At 39.5% G+C, this 17,730-nt stretch overlaps 1 protein-coding gene across 5 annotated transcripts in view; it reads left to right on the forward strand.

Moving 5' to 3' along the window:
• Nucleotides 1-17,730, forward strand: part of RPS6KA2 (ribosomal protein S6 kinase A2) — a 282,279-nt gene that overhangs the window by 179,970 nt on the left and 84,579 nt on the right. For all 5 annotated transcript variants that reach the window (XM_077175651.1, XM_054629033.2, XM_077175652.1 and 2 more), the window contains 2 exons: nt 3,012-3,128; nt 7,198-7,279. In XM_077175651.1, the coding sequence (XP_077031766.1) occupies nt 3,012-3,128; nt 7,198-7,279 (199 nt within the window). The remainder of the gene's footprint in view (nt 1-3,011; nt 3,129-7,197; nt 7,280-17,730) is intronic.

Here is a 17,730-nt window from a genome sequence, read left to right on the forward strand (position 1 = left end):
GTTTCACTCTGATCATCAATACCTGAGAAAAATTATGCCAGATTCCATATTAGCATAATACAGGAAGACTTCAAATGAGAAAATCCCGTGTAAGTAAGAATGTAAATAAAGACTATAAGACTGTTTGGTCTGTGCTGGGTTTTTTCACTGGAAAGGTAAAACAAACAAATAGAAGTTATTCTGTGATTTATGCAGCCACTAATTAATAAGATTATAGAAATACATTCGAGGCAAATGGGTGCATGTGTGCAAACACACCAGCATGTATTTCCTTTAAAGATCTATGTCTGTCTTTAGTTGAAAGCGCTGCCAGTTTGGCTTTCTGCTCCAGGGGGAAGTGAATTTGCCATACCAGCTAAAATATTATCTACCTCTTGGACAGCTCACAAGTGACACCACTGTGGTGATGATGGGTGAAAAAACAGCTGTCTGGCATGCTTTTTCTTCAGTGCTGCCTTGCTGCCCCTTTCTAGCAAGGCAACCACAGGAAATCCACAGGAAATCCTACCTTCCTAGAAAAATATCCTGCTTCCTCCTAAGGGCGCATGGAACAGCCAGTTCAACTGGACTGTGAGCAAATTGAAAGAAAATATTCTTTTGTAGGAAGTGGCTCAAGCTTCAGTGTTTGAGGCACTGAAAACCACAATGAGCAAAAACCAGCTGGTTGGTCTGATCAAGTGTCAGTGATATTTTGGGCAGGACTGTTGAACTAGATGACCCCTAGAAGCCTCTTCTAACCAATGTTTATATATTTTGATAATCACAAAAAAATCATCACAAAATCTAGCATTTTTCTTCTGTCTTTAAAATCTGTGCTTCTCTGATAAACATTGTTAGGCCTTGTATTTGGTTCCATTTTTTGTAAATACTCTTTTTTTTCCCCCTGAGATTTTAATTAAAGATGCATATAATTAAAGTACTGTTTTTATTGCAGGTTATAAATTATTTTTGCTATTCTACAGGAGTGCAAGAAATTTTTAAGCATTCTCCCAGCAAGCTGATTTTTCATCATTGTAATACTTTCAATATATTCCTGTAACTGAACATGTTTCATGAACCTAAAGAGGTTATATTAAATTTAGTAATAGAATGAGAAATATGCTTGGGGTTGTAAGTCTTTGACTTTGATGAGTAGTATGAATGGGTGAATTGAAACTCACTCATCATTTAAATTGCAAATGTAGCTGAAAGTGACTTCATGGTTCACACCAGAGTACAAAATAATTGAAAAATATTATATATTTAATATCAGAAAGTTATGCTATCTCACACAGCAGTTAAAGTAAGAAAAATGCACAGAGAGATCTTGGCAGTTCTGTACTTGGAAATCCTTTAAATCTTTCTGTGAAAACTGTTCAGTGGTTTCACGCATTTCCTTTCAGGCAAACCTTTAACTATAGCAATTAGGATCAGAAAAAGGAGTTGCTCTGAGATGATGATTATTTTCCATGATTGTGGTAGCATGCATGAACTACAGGAAGCTTTCCAAACCAAGAAGAGGATATAGTCCACTGTTCCAAAGTATGTGAGTGTTAAGAGGCAGGGTAGGGAAGAAGAGGGTTGAAACTACAATATAGAAAGCAATCTGGGTAATGCAAACCATGTATCTGACAAATTACAGCTAGAAGAAAGTGATAGCAATTTTTCTGGAGGAGGAGAAAATCAAAATTATTCTTATTTAGTACAGAATGTGTTTTGGCCAGATGTTTTGGGGGTTTTATGCATTTTTATTTTCAGGATGTTATTTCTATTTTCTCAACATTAATTTTTAAGAGTGGGAAATAAATGTTATATTTCTAGGTCTTTTAAGGATTTTTTAGGGGGAGAAAGGAAGATTGCAGAAAAAGTTCACATAAAATGTTTGTAAGATTCCAGTTATTTTTGCTGGATGGAGAAATATTCAAACTTATTCCTGAATGAGTAAGTCCCTTCAAACTGGACAGATGATTAAAAAAAAGGCTTGTACTGAAAATCCATATTTTTGTTGTGGAGAAGTTAGAACAAGTAGTTTGGGGGAAAAAAAACCCAAACAAACCAAAAAGCTCAAATGTAGGTGTACAAAACACTAAAGAAATAATAAGGTGTGTAAGTACTATCTTTCCTTCTCTTTGTGTCCTTGAGGGAGCGGGTTCTTTCTTCCAGGTTTCTTTTCAGCTCAGTGACTTTCTGGGTTGCTGCAAACTCTGTGCAGTCCCTCTGGGTCTCACGTGACCCAGTTGCTCTCTTTTTAGAGGAGCATGCCAAAATAACATGGAACAAAAACTGAAACTAATGCCATATGTCACAGCTTGCAAGATGAAAGTCCTAGTTCTACTCATGTCTTTGAGGAATGTGCATCTATTGACAGGGAAAAGATTTTCACAAAATAACCTGGACAAACCCAAAGCATAAAAAACGAATTCTTGCAAGCAGCAAAGTGTGTGTCAGTCTTCTCCCACCACCACCTCATTTTATATCTAATCATTAATTTGTTTTCTGCTTAAATGGTTACCAGTAGTAACTTTCCAATTTTGAGGTAAATAGGAAGAGGATCTTTTAGCAATGTATTTCCTTGTTGCCTAGTCATTAGAAGAATTACTGCTTAAGACTAAGGAAGCTTTTTAAGATTGACTTAAATGATGATTTGAGGGGAAGCTGAGAAAGTATGTAGAGAGAAGTGTGATGGAGCCTCTCTAGTGCAGATTTGAGTACATGTCACTCTGCTGTCAAGGTCTCTGATGGGCACACCAAGATTTGCAGTGTATTTTTGGCTTCAGCTTGTGTAATCTGTCTTTATCTAGTCATATCTTGAGGCTTAATAAACAGAAGTACCAGGTCTGGATGTCCTGACAATTACCCTCCCCAGCTGGTAACAGGCACGTGGAATATTTAGACAAGCATTTGTTTCTATTTTCAAAATTTGCTACATGATTGCAGCATTACAGAGACAAGGTTTTAATAAACAATATGTTTCCTTAAGATAATGGCTCTGATTTGGGGGTTTTGTTTTTTTGTTTATTTTTCCTTTGCAGGAAGAAGGTATTGTGAAGGAAATAGACATCAGTCATCATGTCAAGGAAGGTTTTGAAAAAGCAGATCCTTCTCAGTTTGAACTGTTGAAAGTATTAGGACAAGGTTCATATGGAAAGGTAATTTTTATTGTCCTCTAATCACCCAGAGCAACACTGAAAATATTGTGTTCTTTTCTCTGATTTCTTCTACACTGCTGACATTGTCCATATATAAATTATATTGTAAAGGCAGATAAGGAAAGCCCTTCTCTCTTCATTTTAGTAATGCTTCAGTCTTTTAGCTGGTTTTGTGCATATGAACTAGTTTAGGAAATAGCAGCTATGGCTCTGGACCTGGACCAATGAGCACAAGTGATTGTTAGTCAAGCATCACTGTTTGCAAACAGTGATAAATGATATTTATGGATTATCTATCCACCAGGGAGGTGAGTGTGCCACTGCTGCTTAGTTGGAGGGTGTAAATAGGAGCATTCAAAGACTTAAATAAGTTAGCTGCACAGTTCCCACTGAGGGCAACCTCAAGGACATTTCTGAGTCCCCAACTTCAGTTTAGTTCACAGTCAGAGGCTTTTAAAGGTCCTGGAGACAAAGCCCAGTGCAGAATACAATAATCATTATTGCAAGAGCATGGGGGGAAAATCCTGCCTGTATGACCACAAGCTAATTTGTGGAGGAGTAATATTTGCCACATATCTTAAGACTAAGGATTTTCTTAATTCCAAAGACAGTTCTTCAGCAGGGCACGTTGGTTGGAAATGAGAACAGGAAGGAAAGATGGTGAGAAAGAAGGAAGAGTCAATTCAGCCTTAAAGTCTTTCTAATGTCTTTAAATAAGGCATTGAAACCTTTGGAACAGTGAACCTAGCTGAAACTAGGTATCAAAGTCCTTATAAGTAGAGTTTTAAGGACATATTTTCTAATCAGAACCTTTATTTTTATTCCTAAAGGAAGCTATATTAAGAGTGTTTATCAACTTCCTGGTTATTCTAGAATTAAATTGATAATTAAACCTATTAGAAGTTCCCTGAGATGAGAGATATCAAGAAAGTTAACATTCAATACCAAGTCTTGAACTCAATAATTTCTTCAGAGCACAGTATATTTAAGTTTTAAATATTAACTGAATATGAAAAAGCAAACAGATCAAAATTAGGTTTACTATGGGACTCAGTGTAACAAGGTGAAGAACAACAGAAAGAAACATCTTTGATAAAAGTAACAGAGTCAGAATAGTTGGTTTTCATACATAGGCAGTAAAGATTTTAGAAATGGTTTGCTGGTTATCTTAGATTGTATTGATGTATTTTCAGTATTGTTTGAGTTGGCCTTCTAGCCTTAAGTGTTTTATAAGCAAAATGCCTGGTCTGTGCAACCACTTTCCAAAAGGAAGTCTGATTTCTTTGGCATCAGAGTGGGAGTGTGGACAATGTACCTGTCTGGAGCTGCATGTAATTACAAATCACTTTCCAAATCTTATGTGAGAAACATTGATAAACTCCCTGGAGCAGCAAAGACGTGGGGAAGAGAGGTTTACTCTGTGTTTCTTATGCAGTCCCCAACCATCTACATTTTCATCACCTTGGTATTTGAGCTAGTGGTTCAAATCTGCTTCTCTGAGGATGCAAACCATTACATTTTAAAATTATTCACTCAAGAACTAAATAATTAGAGAAGATGTCTTTGGTGTCAGAGGGAGTGCCTCCAACACTCTGGAGATGCAGAGCACTTGCTTAGCTTTTTATATTAGGTTTTGGGTGATGCACCAAGTACACCAGCTAAAGGAGTTTTGCTAGTTCAAGTTAACCTTACAAACATATCAAACTAGAAAATTGAAAGTCATGCTCAGCCACATGCTATTCTGGCAAACTAGTATAGTCCAGCTAATATCATCTGTCAATTTAGCAGTTCAGGGTTACTTGGTGGTTTCAAGAACAATCTGTAGCATTACATTTAGGAATAATCAGAAAGGTGGCATCATTTTGCAATACAAAATATTTTCATTTGTTCTGTTTCTTTCTGGTTTGGTGGTTATTTTGATGCCCTCTGAAATAGAACAGAACACAGTGTTCTTGACTCATCTCTTTTGGAGGGAATGCAGACAAGTGCCCTGTCCCATGCTACAGTGAACAGCTGACTAGTGACTGGTCATGGAAATTGATAATTTTGCTTATTACAGCAATGTGGGTATTAGAAGCTTTGCAAGATTATAGAGCAGACAAGGTATTTCTAGAACTGCAGCCTAATATTTCTGCAGATGCAGTATGCTGTGCTGTTTTATGTGCAGTGCTGATGAAAACCGTTGTCTTAAGGGTTTGGGTTTTTGCTTTTTTGGGGTAAAGAGCCCATAAATGTTTTTTCAAAAATAATAATGCAGCTGAAAATCTAGTGTCTGGAAAAGCTTGCTTTTGACTTTCTCCTCCTTTTCATTGTAACACAAAAATGAAATCTTTTACTTGACCTGGACAGAAAAACATCCCAACTTTCCTCTGTAAACTTCTAAATGAATTGACTTCCTGTTAATGCTGGAGCAGCTGAGCTTAATTTATCATTAATAACACCAAAAACACCTTCAGAAAGTCTTACATGGGCCTGTTGCATCCAGATTTCATCATTTTTTCCTACAGTTGTGCGCACTGGAGGTGTTTGTGTGTTCATCAGAGTAGGAAGGAGGATCTGGGAGGGAGCAGTGTGTGCCCAGGCTGGGCTGGTCAGGGCAGCTGGGCTGAGGAGCCATGCGTATCTGCTGTGCACAGGAAACACCTTGACAAGGAGAAGCTCACCAAAACCCTGTCAGATCATGTGGTACAAGTTTGCAGCTCTGGTGCTGTCAGATGTGAGAGTCCTGATGAAGTTGTTCAGAGAGAATGGAGAATTTACCTTCTTTCTTTTTTTTTTTTCTTTTTTTTTTCTTTTTTTTCTTTTTTTTTCTTTTTTTTCCTCCTTCCCAGCTTCTGTACCTGGTTGATAACAGTTGTTTTCCCTTCCCAGAAACCTGTCTTCAAATGGGTATGAGAAAATCTAATCTGTTTACAGATTGAAGTTTTTTAGGAGGAAGAGTCTTTCAACATGCAAAACTTGTGCTAGAAACCTACCCCTTCCTTATTTTTTGGCTTTTTATATTTTAGATAGAGACAGTTAACAAGGCTTTATGGTTCCTGGATAGACAATTAATAAAATAATTGAAATTTTTTATCCAAAAAGACATTTTTTAGTTCACCTGGCCTTTGTTAATTTGTATATACTTGAGCATACGGGACTGTATGTATGTGGCACTATATTTTTATTTCTATATTTGGCTTTACTTCAGCTTCTGTCCAGTAACACAAGTGCTGAAATTAAAAGAATAAGAGACACTGTTGCCTGGCTTCTGAAGATCTGAGAATTTCTAAGGTCACACTTCTGACCTCCGCAGACAGAGTGTGTCCTGAGAAGCAGCTAAAAGAGTTGTTTATTTTATTTCAAATTATTTTATTTTCCAGTCATTAAAAAGTCTTATAAAGACCAAACTGAACCATTGATCCTGTTGTTCACTACCCCTCCAGTGCTCAGATGCACTGAGGGGCAGATGAGAAATATTTGCATATACCACAATAAAAAGAGTACAAGTTTAACTGCAAATTTTACTTTAATTAAAATTTTACACTGTCAGAAGACAGTGAAAAAGACAGGAGACTGAAACAGAAAAAACTGTCTTTTTTTGTAATAACAAAGATTTTCAGCTGTGTGAACTTTCTTCTTCAGCTGCATCTTAGGCAAGTTGTTATTCATCACTTACATCATGAATGGCACCAAATTGATTTTTTTCTTAAATTTAATTGATGGCAATAATTTTAAGACACTGCACATTCCAAGACACAAATGAGACTTTTTTTTTTTTCATGTAAAGTTGATTAGAATATGAAGAGATATGTACTCACTGATTCTAATTTTTCACCCATCTTTAACTGAATATATGAGGTCAATTAATAATATTGAAAATGGTTTTTTTGTGAGGTGGTAAAGGCTTAAAAATGGAAAATTTCCAAAGCTAGCTCAAACAATTGCAGGTGAAATAGATATGAAATGCTTTCAGCTAGTAATTTTCATTAGATTTCCTGAACCATAGTATCTATTCTCCTGTCAAATGCAGTAAGTCTTGTAAGTAGAAATTCAGTACTCATCTATACAAAACATTTGCTTTTTACAGGTATTTCTAGTCAGGAAGATAAAAGGATCTGATGCAGGCCAGCTTTATGCCATGAAGGTACTTAAGAAGGCAACACTAAAAGGTAAGGATTGGGACAGTGGCTGAAGTCTCTATTTCTATGCTGCATAGTAATTTATTTTTCTTGCTATTTTTCACATTGTTGCTGCCTTGCAGTATATGAATGCATAAATATGTCTGCCATTCTCCAAAATTTTGTCTCACTGTAGGTGAATATTCTAAAAAGAACTTAAAAATTTGTTACCTATACAGTGTGAGAGGAGGAAAATGGAGGTTTGCAGCTTCCCAGCTGCATGCTTGCTTTATTTTCTTGGTGTTATTTTTAGGACTTCTCTTTGGTATATATTCATTTGTATTTAAGTCTCACTATCTTTCTGTTGCTGAAGTAAATAAGGGTATTGCTAAAGTAAAACCTGGCTCCTACTGGGCAGAATGGCCTTCCCAGCTGGTGCTTCTCACTGTGTGCCTGAAAAACCATGGGAACATGTTCCCAAGTGTGAGGAGGCATTCTGAGACCATTTAGATCATGCTGTTTCCTAGCTCATGGGCTGTAGGAGGCCAGGGCCAAATGCCTCATGTTTAAAGCTGGTTCTTCTCTTCTGGGGCCACTGCCTGCTACAGACAAAAAAAGAAATTGGTAGTCAGGCCCAGGACTGAAAAGCAAAGAGAGTAAGTTCACTCTCAGCTGAAGTCCTTAATGGTTGTTCCTGCACAGACTAAGGAGGATGCAGTCATCTTTTTGTTTCCCTGACCTAGCACTGTTCTGATCTTGCCCTCAAAAGCCTGACACTTCTTGCAGGTAAAGAGGAGAGCATTCATTCTGTCTGGAGCAGTTATTTTGCTTTGTCTGGGAGAGTGTGGTTTTGTGCAATGCAGTGTAGTGTCTACATTTCTGTCCTAACGCAAAGAATAATCATTAAGTGATCAGATTGTTCTGATCACTTGAAAATCCAGATTTCTACAGCATGCCTTGCTTTGGGGAACCAAAATACAAATAAAGCCACCAGTCAGGCAAGCTAGAGCAACTGCAGGTGGTGTCAGGCAGAGCCAGCCCCTCTTCTGAGTGCTGGTTAAAATGGGGAGCAGGCACACCAGTCCTTTCCTCTCAGAAAGCCTTTCCAGGGAAATGTGAGTTTGAGGCAATGCTGGCGTGCTTATCTTGTTGTTTGGAATCCAGAGGGGAATGTTTATTGCAGCAGAACAGCCCAGGGTAAATAAACAAACAGTGCTGGACACAAGACATGCAAAGGAATAGGTCAGGCCTGGGTACATCACGTGTATGGCAGAGTGATTCTCTGACTTCTCAACCAAGAACAGGAGCCTGAAGTGCCCAAACTCCACTGAGCTCAACTGTCAGAGTCTTCCCCACTGGGGAATGTCATCTTCTGATGGTGTCTGAGCAAGGTCTATGTAACCCCTCAGACATCATGTACCTGAAACTTATTCCTGTTTCTTTTGACAATACAGTTTTTTTTACCAAAAGGGAAAACTGTGTATTCCCTCTTTTTCTGTATAACTCTAAGGAGTGTTTAGCAGGAAGAGCTTTGGCACTGGGGACAGGGTTTTTTTGCATCCCCAAACACTTTATTGTTACTTAATATTTGATGGTGAAATATGTAACATTAGATTCCACTGTAAAAGAAAAGACCTTTATTGTGGCAGTATTTCAGGAAATGTCAAAATTTAGGTTTTAAAGTATCCAGTGTGTTCCATCAAATTTCTCTTCTGTCAAGAACAAGAACCTCTTTGCAGTTCTGGGGTTCTTTATGGCACAGAAAGGCTATTTATTGTCTTCTCAAGTATGGATCACAAGATCCAAAAATTGAGGCTACTTTCTGATTTTGGTGGATTGCATTTCTCTCCCATTCAGAGTGCTTGCCCCTCTGACTGCTAGCTCTGGATTTCCCATTAATCTCAAGATAACCAGCACAGGGCTAGGAACTAATTTCTACACACCAGTTTCTACAAATAAGTTAAAACTGACAGCTGTTTAACTCAAAGTCTAAAAATAAAGACAGAGCCCCATTGGCAACAGGGTGAGTGAGACAAGCAGCAATGAGTATTGCTGTCAGTAAGCTTCCGTGTAAACTTTTGGCACAGAGATAATATTTCTGACAGCTTAATTTTATCTTTTAAGTGAGAGTGTTGTATTATTGCTGACTACCTACACTCAAAAAGGCTGGAAGTCACTCCAATTTGAAGTATTTATTACCCTGTCTAGCAGTGGGAGCAAAGCTACAGGTATGTTAGCACTGCATTCAGTATTTGCTGACACAAGGCACACTACCAGGCAAAGTTCCAAATGATTTTGCTTCCTGACCAGCAGCCTGCACAAGTCCCACATGGAGCAGGAAATTCAGAGCTCTCCAAGCCAATTCCATTGGCAATGGCCAGACAGCCCTAAATGTTACAGCAGTTATTTTCTATAGTGAAACAAATGTGCAAAGCATGTAAATGGAGAAGTCAGAAAGAAAATAAAAGAATATGGGATAGCAAAGCTGATTTCTTTCCTGGGTTGGTCTGCATAAATAAAACCTGGATAAGCAAGAGACTTTCAGGAGTGATTGTACTTGCTCTGAAGAGCAACCATAGTAGGTCCTGTTGGGGGATTTCCTGCCCCAGGAGCCTGACTGTGGCTGGTAATGTTTAGGAAGAAGCAGAAGTAAAAAATGGTGCCTTCTCAGTGAGTCTGTTGCCTCCTGCCCCTTTCCAGGATAGTTGCCCTTTGTTAGCATGAGCCCAACTTCAGCAACAGCAAAGGTTAGTATAAGAAGGGCACAGCAAGCAGCAGCAGAATTCTTCAAGCGTTTACAGTTCAAAAAATGGCTTTTTATACAAAAAAGACTTTGTAGATCAATCACATGTGTAGATTTGAGCTTGAAAAAGATCTCCTAATCAGCAGGACTACTCCTGCTATGAAGGGAAAATTAGGCTCCAGAATATTACAGTTTAGATTGTAGAAGTTTGCAGAGGCACATGCTGCAGAGGCACACACAAATATTTGTGAAAATTAAATTATTCTTAAATTAATGAAGGCTTATTTTAAATATAGGATATATCTGAGTAAGCACCTGTAACAGCATGGATCTTTGAAAGAAAAAAAGCCACTACTACTTTTTGTTGTAAATGAGAGCATCACACATAAGTTGCTTTCCTTTCTGCCTCATTTCCATTTTCAGGAGCTTGTGGGTATCTGATTTTAAAGCAGAAAGCTTTCTGAAGAAACTAGATAAGCATTTCATTCTAATTATTATCTTTAGGAAAACGTTGTTCAAAATGTTTAAGGATGTTATGTGTGTTTAGGTGCCAGATATGGAATACATCAGATTTAGGAGTGCATGTATGTGTAACTCTAACTTGTCTCTCTGTCAAATACTGTGTATTACATTACATTACCTTAATAGCTTTCTTTGCAAATATAAACCCTTTTGGGGGCATCTAGGTGCTCAAAGATATTTAGGAATTTAAATACCTTTCAGGAGTGAGACTTTTGCCCTTCAGAATGTCAGTAAATAGTAATCTTAAAATACCATATTAAATCGTTGCTTTCAACATTCTACTTCTTCATTAAAATCAGAGTTTTAGATAAAAAGTTGACAGAAAATAAAGTTGATCTATATGTTTAAACACTTACAGAGATGTATCAGTGAATCTCTACTGCCCATCCTGAATACATTGTAAATCTGAGGGAACCAGAAATCAACCAGGGAGTGTTTATTCTGTATATACGTGCATCTGTATTCACCAGCAAAGCTGGAACAGAGGGCCAGGGCAAGCTGACTGTTCTGATTTACTCAGTATTTCTCTCGAGGTGTCTCAGGCTCCATCAGCTTTACTGAATGTGCTTCAGAATTCCATGATCAAGAGTTGTTTAGATTGGTTATGGTGTAAGCCTCATTAAACACCCATGAAATGCCCATAAATCCCCAGCAGGTTGCTGTGCTGGAATGTAAGAGAGCTTGAAAATCAAAGACCCATTCCTGCAGCAGACATGCAATCTAAGAGAAAGTGGCATGAAGCCATTATTCGCTGACATAATGCTCATGAACTTTATAACTGTTGCAGTGATGATGTAGGGAGGGTGATGTGATGGATCATGAGGATGCACTTTGCATCTGCCCATCTGAGTGGCAATGCAGTGTGTAAGTCTTGGCACTGAGAGCTGTTTGACCCTGAGAATGCAATGATTATAGGGTTTAGAAATTATAATCTCTTTTGTCAAAACCTCTAAAGTGCTTTGCAGCTTATGATCCCCTGAGTTGAAGCCAGCAGGCTTAGGGGTTTGCTGGTGTGTGGTGGTTATAGGTGCAGCAAGCTGTGAGAGCAGCTTTGGCGGCTCACAGGGAGCTTCAGTGTTCCTGGGGATGTAGAATCAAAAATATCACTTATACCCAAAATCCAGCAACTAACTTAGATGTTACCAGGGGAAGTGGGATCTCTGTCTGAACCGCTGATAAAATTGTGGTGGTGGTTTCCCTGGTTGGACACCAGCTGATGTGGCTTCTTCAGTTTTCCTCTGGATGTGACTTAGTTTCCCTGTAAGAAATGTGGTGATTAGATATCAGATACAGAATCTAGTGGTTTCCCTCTGGTTTGAAAATAATAAAATGTCAACAAAATGAGAAACTGTAAACAATTTTACCCTATAAAGCAGGACTTACAGTCTTCACCTCAGATAAAACTTGCTTTGTTGTGCCGAGGTTTTCAAGATGTCTTTTTCTATTTTGTACAGTCCTTGTGTTTGGTGAGAGGCCTTGGTATTTATCCAGGTTCACCATTTAAATTTTGGTTTATTATTTTTTCTTAAAGTATTCTGCTATATTTTTTACATCTTCTTGGGCCTCTTATTACCTGTTTCTGAAAAATTAATCAGGGAAGTCCTGTCCCCTAGACAGTCCAGATCTCACAGCAGAGATACCCTTACCCTGAAGACTGGAGGAAAGTTTATGTGCTCTGCATCCTTGGAACTGCTGCTTAAGCACGGCTTCTTTAGTAGTGAGAATTGTAACCCTCCAAATGTCAGGGCTCTGAGCTCAGAAAAACACAAACATTGCTGGACCTGGAAGTGCCCTTAAAGATCCAGCTGAGACATAGACTCTCCCCTCTCCACAAATAGCCATACACTGATTTTTCAGTCTTGGGAAGAAATAGCAACTTCTGTGTGCACAAACACAAAAATACTTGATTTGTCTGTATATTTCCCAGTGGCTCTAAAATGTAAAGATCAGCCTAGTGAGTATGTATCTTTTTGTGTGGGCTAGGAGTCAAAAAGTGCTGTGGAACAGGCCAACCTTCCTCACAGTTTAGGAGTAAATTGGATTTAGTAGCTGTCATCTGAGGAAGCAGAGCTTTCTTTCCTCTCTGGGAGTTTTGAAAATAAAACCAAGTTCTTCAACAACCAGTGCTTAGGGGTCACTTTTGGACTGTGTTTTTACAGTGCCTTTGCAAATTTACTTGCAGACCACCTATTCCTTCCTCCCCTAAAAAGTCAGCTGGGCTAGGGCTGGCTTTCTAAAGGAAAAAAGGATACAGTACATAAGAGAGGGCTCACTTGGGCTGATTCTAATGGGCTGGGGAGAATAACCTCTATTTGTGTATTTTAAGGAAAATGAGCTCTGTTTAGGCAACTCACTGTGTGTCAGTAAATATTATAGGGAGTCCTAGCCTGAATATACAGCAGACTGGACAGGGCAAAAACTACAAAAAGCATTGCTAGAAGTTTGTTTTCATAGCATTTGCTGAAGTGTTCGTTGAGCTTGTAGCTTCTGGGTTAGATACTTAATACTCTTTAATGACTCCGTGCAGTGTTTGGATTCAGATTTGGATGAGAAGGGAAAACTTTTGCCTATAAATATAAACAGAACACGCATCACTTAAAGATTTTATTACCTGCTTTATTTAAACCATGTGGGAGCTTGCATTGTATGAAGTCCTGATTAAATTATAGTGTCTTCACAATGCCAAGTGCATTGTGAAGATCCTCTTAGGAGGCAAAAAAAATTCCACTGCTATGATGTTAAAGAAATTAACACTGGATGTTAAAAATGCTCTCTATTTTGTAGCAAGGGGACCTTTTGGCTCATTTGGTTTTACACAAAAACCTGTTGTTCCTTTTGGGCTTTTCTTAACTGCCAAGGACAATTGAACTTTCTCCTTGTGAAAATATTGGCCCCTGAGTTCTGTATAGGATCCAGAGAGGGACAACAAAGCTGGTGAAGGGTCAGAAGCACAAGTCCTAGGAGAAGCTGCTGAGGGAGCTGGGAATGTTTAGCCTGGAGAAAAAGAGGTTCAGGGGTGAACTTATCACTCTCTACATCCACTTTAAAGGTAGTGAGGAGTTGGCCTCTTCTTCCTGGCAGCTAGTGATAGGATGAGAGGACATGGTCTTAAGCTGCCCTTGGGGAGGTTTGGGTTGGACATTAGGAAGAATTTCTACACAGGAAAATGCTGGATGTGGCACTGAATGCCATGGTTTACCTGACAAGGTGGTGTTCAGTCATAGGTTGGACCCTGTGATCCCAGAGGTCTTTTCCAACCTGGATGGTTCTGTGATTCTGTTAAAACTGCTGCTCACGTTGCTGAACAGCAGGTTCTTCCTGTTGTCCAAAGCAGGGCAGAATTATTAAGTCTTTGCCTAAATATTGGTAAAAAAATAAAATTAAACTCCCTGTCAGTCAAACAGACTGATTCAGATAGGAGCACACACTTCTGTGCTTCTGATTTCTGCTGTAGGTAAATGTAGCAATATTGCCCAGTCCTTTCCTGTCCAGACTTTTTTTCCAGCGTAACTCTGCTGTTACAATAATACCAAATTATAGCTTCATGCGCAGTTGTGTGTTCACTTGGATTGCAGCTTCAGCCACTTGATGTGCTGCTGCCTGAAACAGCTTCGTTTTATTCTCCCCAAAGAGCACGCAGGACAGGATTCAGAAGAAAACTCCAGCTTTCTTCATGAGCAGTTCAGCAGCAGAAAGTGTGGTGTTGTGGGTGTCCTAGCATCCAACAGTGTTGGTGCTTGGGTTTGAGCTTTTGAAGGAACTGTTCCAGTCATCTCCCTTTGCTGTGCCGTGGTTTGCCAAGCACACCGGTTTGGGAGCACACAGACAGAATTCCCTCCTGATGAAACTCACTCAGGAGCCCACCCAGTGCCCTCCTGCCTCTCGTGGCCATTCGGGTCATGGCCCCAAAGTGCCACAGAAAGGGTGGGGCAAATTCAGGTCCCAGCACACGCTGTTATTTTCCCTAGATTGGAACCACGCTGCTTATTAGTGCACCCAGAGGTTTAAGCCAAAGTTTCAGACTTTGCTGTGAAGACATTGAATGCAGCTGTGTTTGTGTTTTTCACAAGGTATTGCCAAGAGCTGTCTTAAATTTTTCCATCTTTTTGCTAGGTTAGGGTGCCCACGCCCTTGACTTCTAATCCTTGAGCAGTTCCATGCCTTAGCAGTATCTGAGGATTGCATTATTCAGGTTTTCCTGTGAAGATTCTCTAGAGAGGACAAAGGTGATTCAAATCTGAAGTCAGAAGATGAAAGCACTGAAATAACCTGCTGATTTCTTTGGCAGAAAATATATGTTCTTCACCTGTGATCACATTATATAAGATTGTTCTAAATGTTTGTTGAGTCACCCTTCTGTCAGTGAAATACAGAAAGAATGACATTTTTAAATATAAGAACCCGCAGCAGCTCATGCAGGTTACATTTGAATTTGCTCCCTTGGCTATTCCAGGCAGTAAAGGAATGGTAGCTGGTTTTTTGGGTTTTTTTCAGGAATGAGTAGTTCATCATACTTACGGCTTTTCTGATAGTTGAAAGCAATTTCTCAAATTATCTTATAATTTTCAGTCAACTTGCCATCTACCTCTTTCAGGTTTGAATTGATCTGTGTACTTGCCATGGTGAATAAGCAGCCATGGAGAGACTTGAAACTGCAGCTCCTGCAGGTACCACTGTTGAAAGGTTTTCAGAGCCAAACTCATTCTTCAACTCTCCATCATAGACTTAATCAAGAGTTTCACTATGGCTTGTCTTCCATTGGATTATTCTTTTTATCATATTCATTGCATTGTACATCTAATGACAGATATTTGCTGTTACTCCCAAATTGCTTCTTGTTTTACAGAAAAGATCACAATTGATTTTTTTTATTGTCGAGTAGCAGATTGCTGTTAATTGCTTTTGCTGTGGATTCAGGAATGGAGAGACTACACAGGCAGTTGCTCTGAAGCCACAAGTGAAATGTTTATCTTGTTTGAAAATGTGATGCAATCCCATTTTATCTGTAGAAAAAAATCCTTTTACCAGGAAAGGAGTGGGAGGTGCCATGGCCTTTGTGAGCCCTCACACCCTTCATCAACACTCGCTGGAGAGCAGAGAGAGGAGATAAACACACAGCTTAGTTTAATTGGAACAAATCTATGAAGACTGACATGAAGCTTCAGCTAAAAGAATGAGCCTGTCACTGCTGTGTACAGTGTTCTGCCTGAGCCAAGAACCTGGGAATGAGGACTAGATGACCTTCAGGACAATCACAGAGGCTCAGTGGTTCTGCTTTGGAAGCAGGCCTCGTGTCCTTGCCTGGATCTGTGCCAGGTGACCCCACTGGTGTGGTACTCTGGGGGGGAACCCTGTGCCTCGCACGGCTGCTGAGGCATCATCTGGAAGGCGCCTGAAGAAATCCCATGGCCCACCCCTGACCTAGGGTGATGCTTTTGTGTCATTCCTCACAGATGTTTGCCTAACTCATTCTTAGACTGTCTCTAACACTATATTATTACAAAATGCTTCCTCGCACATCTGTCCAGTGTCTGCCTTGCCACAGCTGAAGCTGTTAATTCATCTCCTCTCTCTTGAGAACAGTTTTTTCTTTGCGGTTTTCTTCTGCATCTTGAAGTTTCCATCTTTTGTAGGCTGAGAAACCTTTACGTTCCTTTCCTTTCTTAGTGTTCGTTTTTCCTAGATCCTCATTTTAGAAGATTTAGTTATATACTAGGTAAGTCGGGGTGACATTATCTGCTCTGGCTGCATGTCCTACCCTTCAGGTCCTCTGTGAGTGCTTTGTTATGACAGAGCAGAGATACTCCTGCTCTACCACAAAGACTATTGAAAATTCAGGGGATGTAATTAAACTGCTAGAAATGTCTTGCTGCAAAGACAGCAGAGTGGTCAGATTGTCGAAATGTTTGTTCCTCTGGGGTCCCATTCAGAGAAAGTTCCTAGAAGAAGCCCTTGGGTGGATGGACTTGTAAAATTGTGTGATTCTTGGGGTGTCCTGTGCAAGGAGCTGGTGTCGATGATCCTGATGGGTTCCTTCTGACTCAGCATATTCTGTGAGTCCATGGTGCTGTGAGGATTTCTGGAGGGTGGTTGCCTGCAGCTGACTTCTTCTCCCATGTGTTTAGTTTAAGAATTAAGCACATTATGAGTGGACAGGCTATTCCCAGGCCAGCTGGGCTTTACCAGTGACAACAAAACACTGGTCACTATTTTACCTTCCCTGCTGCCCTTTTTCTTCTGTGTTTCTAGCTGGTGTTCTGTAAGCCAAATGAAAATCATATGAAAGTCTACTATTCTGGTTTTCTTTTGTATTGTCTTGAGGCTTGAAATTTTTTGCGTCTTACTTGTCTTGCACTGTCTTAAAGGAGCTTTGTAAGCTTTGTGCTTGCTTGCAATGCTTCTAATTTTAAGAGACCCCTGCCAAAAGAGAGAAGCTATTGCTGGCAACCCATCACGTCAGCTGTGCAGCACATCAGTGAACCTCTGGAAGTCTTTTAATCCTTCCTGACGTCCAAGAGCTTGCTGTTGGTATCACAAGGCTGTGAATTACAGGAAGAGAAAAATTGCTCTTTTGGCAAATACAGACTGAGATGCTCTTAGTCTTCATCTCCTTTGAATTATGTCATGTAGTCTGTTCTTTTATGGCAGGCTCTGTCTAGCTGGTACCTCAGTTTAGGAATTACAAGACTTTGGCTGTACTCACATTTCTGCTGCCAGCCTGCTTCATGAGCACCACCCAGCTACCCTTACTGCTGCTCCTCTGTTCCATCTCCATGTCTGTCATGCTAACGCAATTATGCCAGCCTGCTCACAGTGCTCACTGCTCTTTGGAGGAGCAATAGTCAGATATTAATGGAGATGTTATTAACACCCCTCCTCACTGAAGTGCCATCTATCGCGTTGTGGAATTTAATGGCTAAAGATTCCAAACAAAGAAATTGTTAGGAAATGTGTCCTGTGTATAATGCATTGATTATTTGGAATAATCAGAACTATGAATCAACTCTGCTTTTGAATAAATTTACAGCTGTAGTGGAAAGCTAAACTGAAAATACAATAGCTAAATATCCCTGGGATTTTTAACCTCCCTGATGGACTCTGCAAGTCTTTGGCTGTGGTACAAATCCATTATCTATATGACAAGCATTTGTTTGTTCTCTTCATTGAATAAGTTGCACCATTTGTAACAGCCAGGATAATTGCTATTTAACCAAGTTCAGCTGCCTGCAACGGCAGT

This window comes from Agelaius phoeniceus, chromosome 3, assembly GCF_051311805.1.
Source record: "Agelaius phoeniceus isolate bAgePho1 chromosome 3, bAgePho1.hap1, whole genome shotgun sequence".
NCBI lineage: Eukaryota > Metazoa > Chordata > Aves > Passeriformes > Icteridae > Agelaius > Agelaius phoeniceus.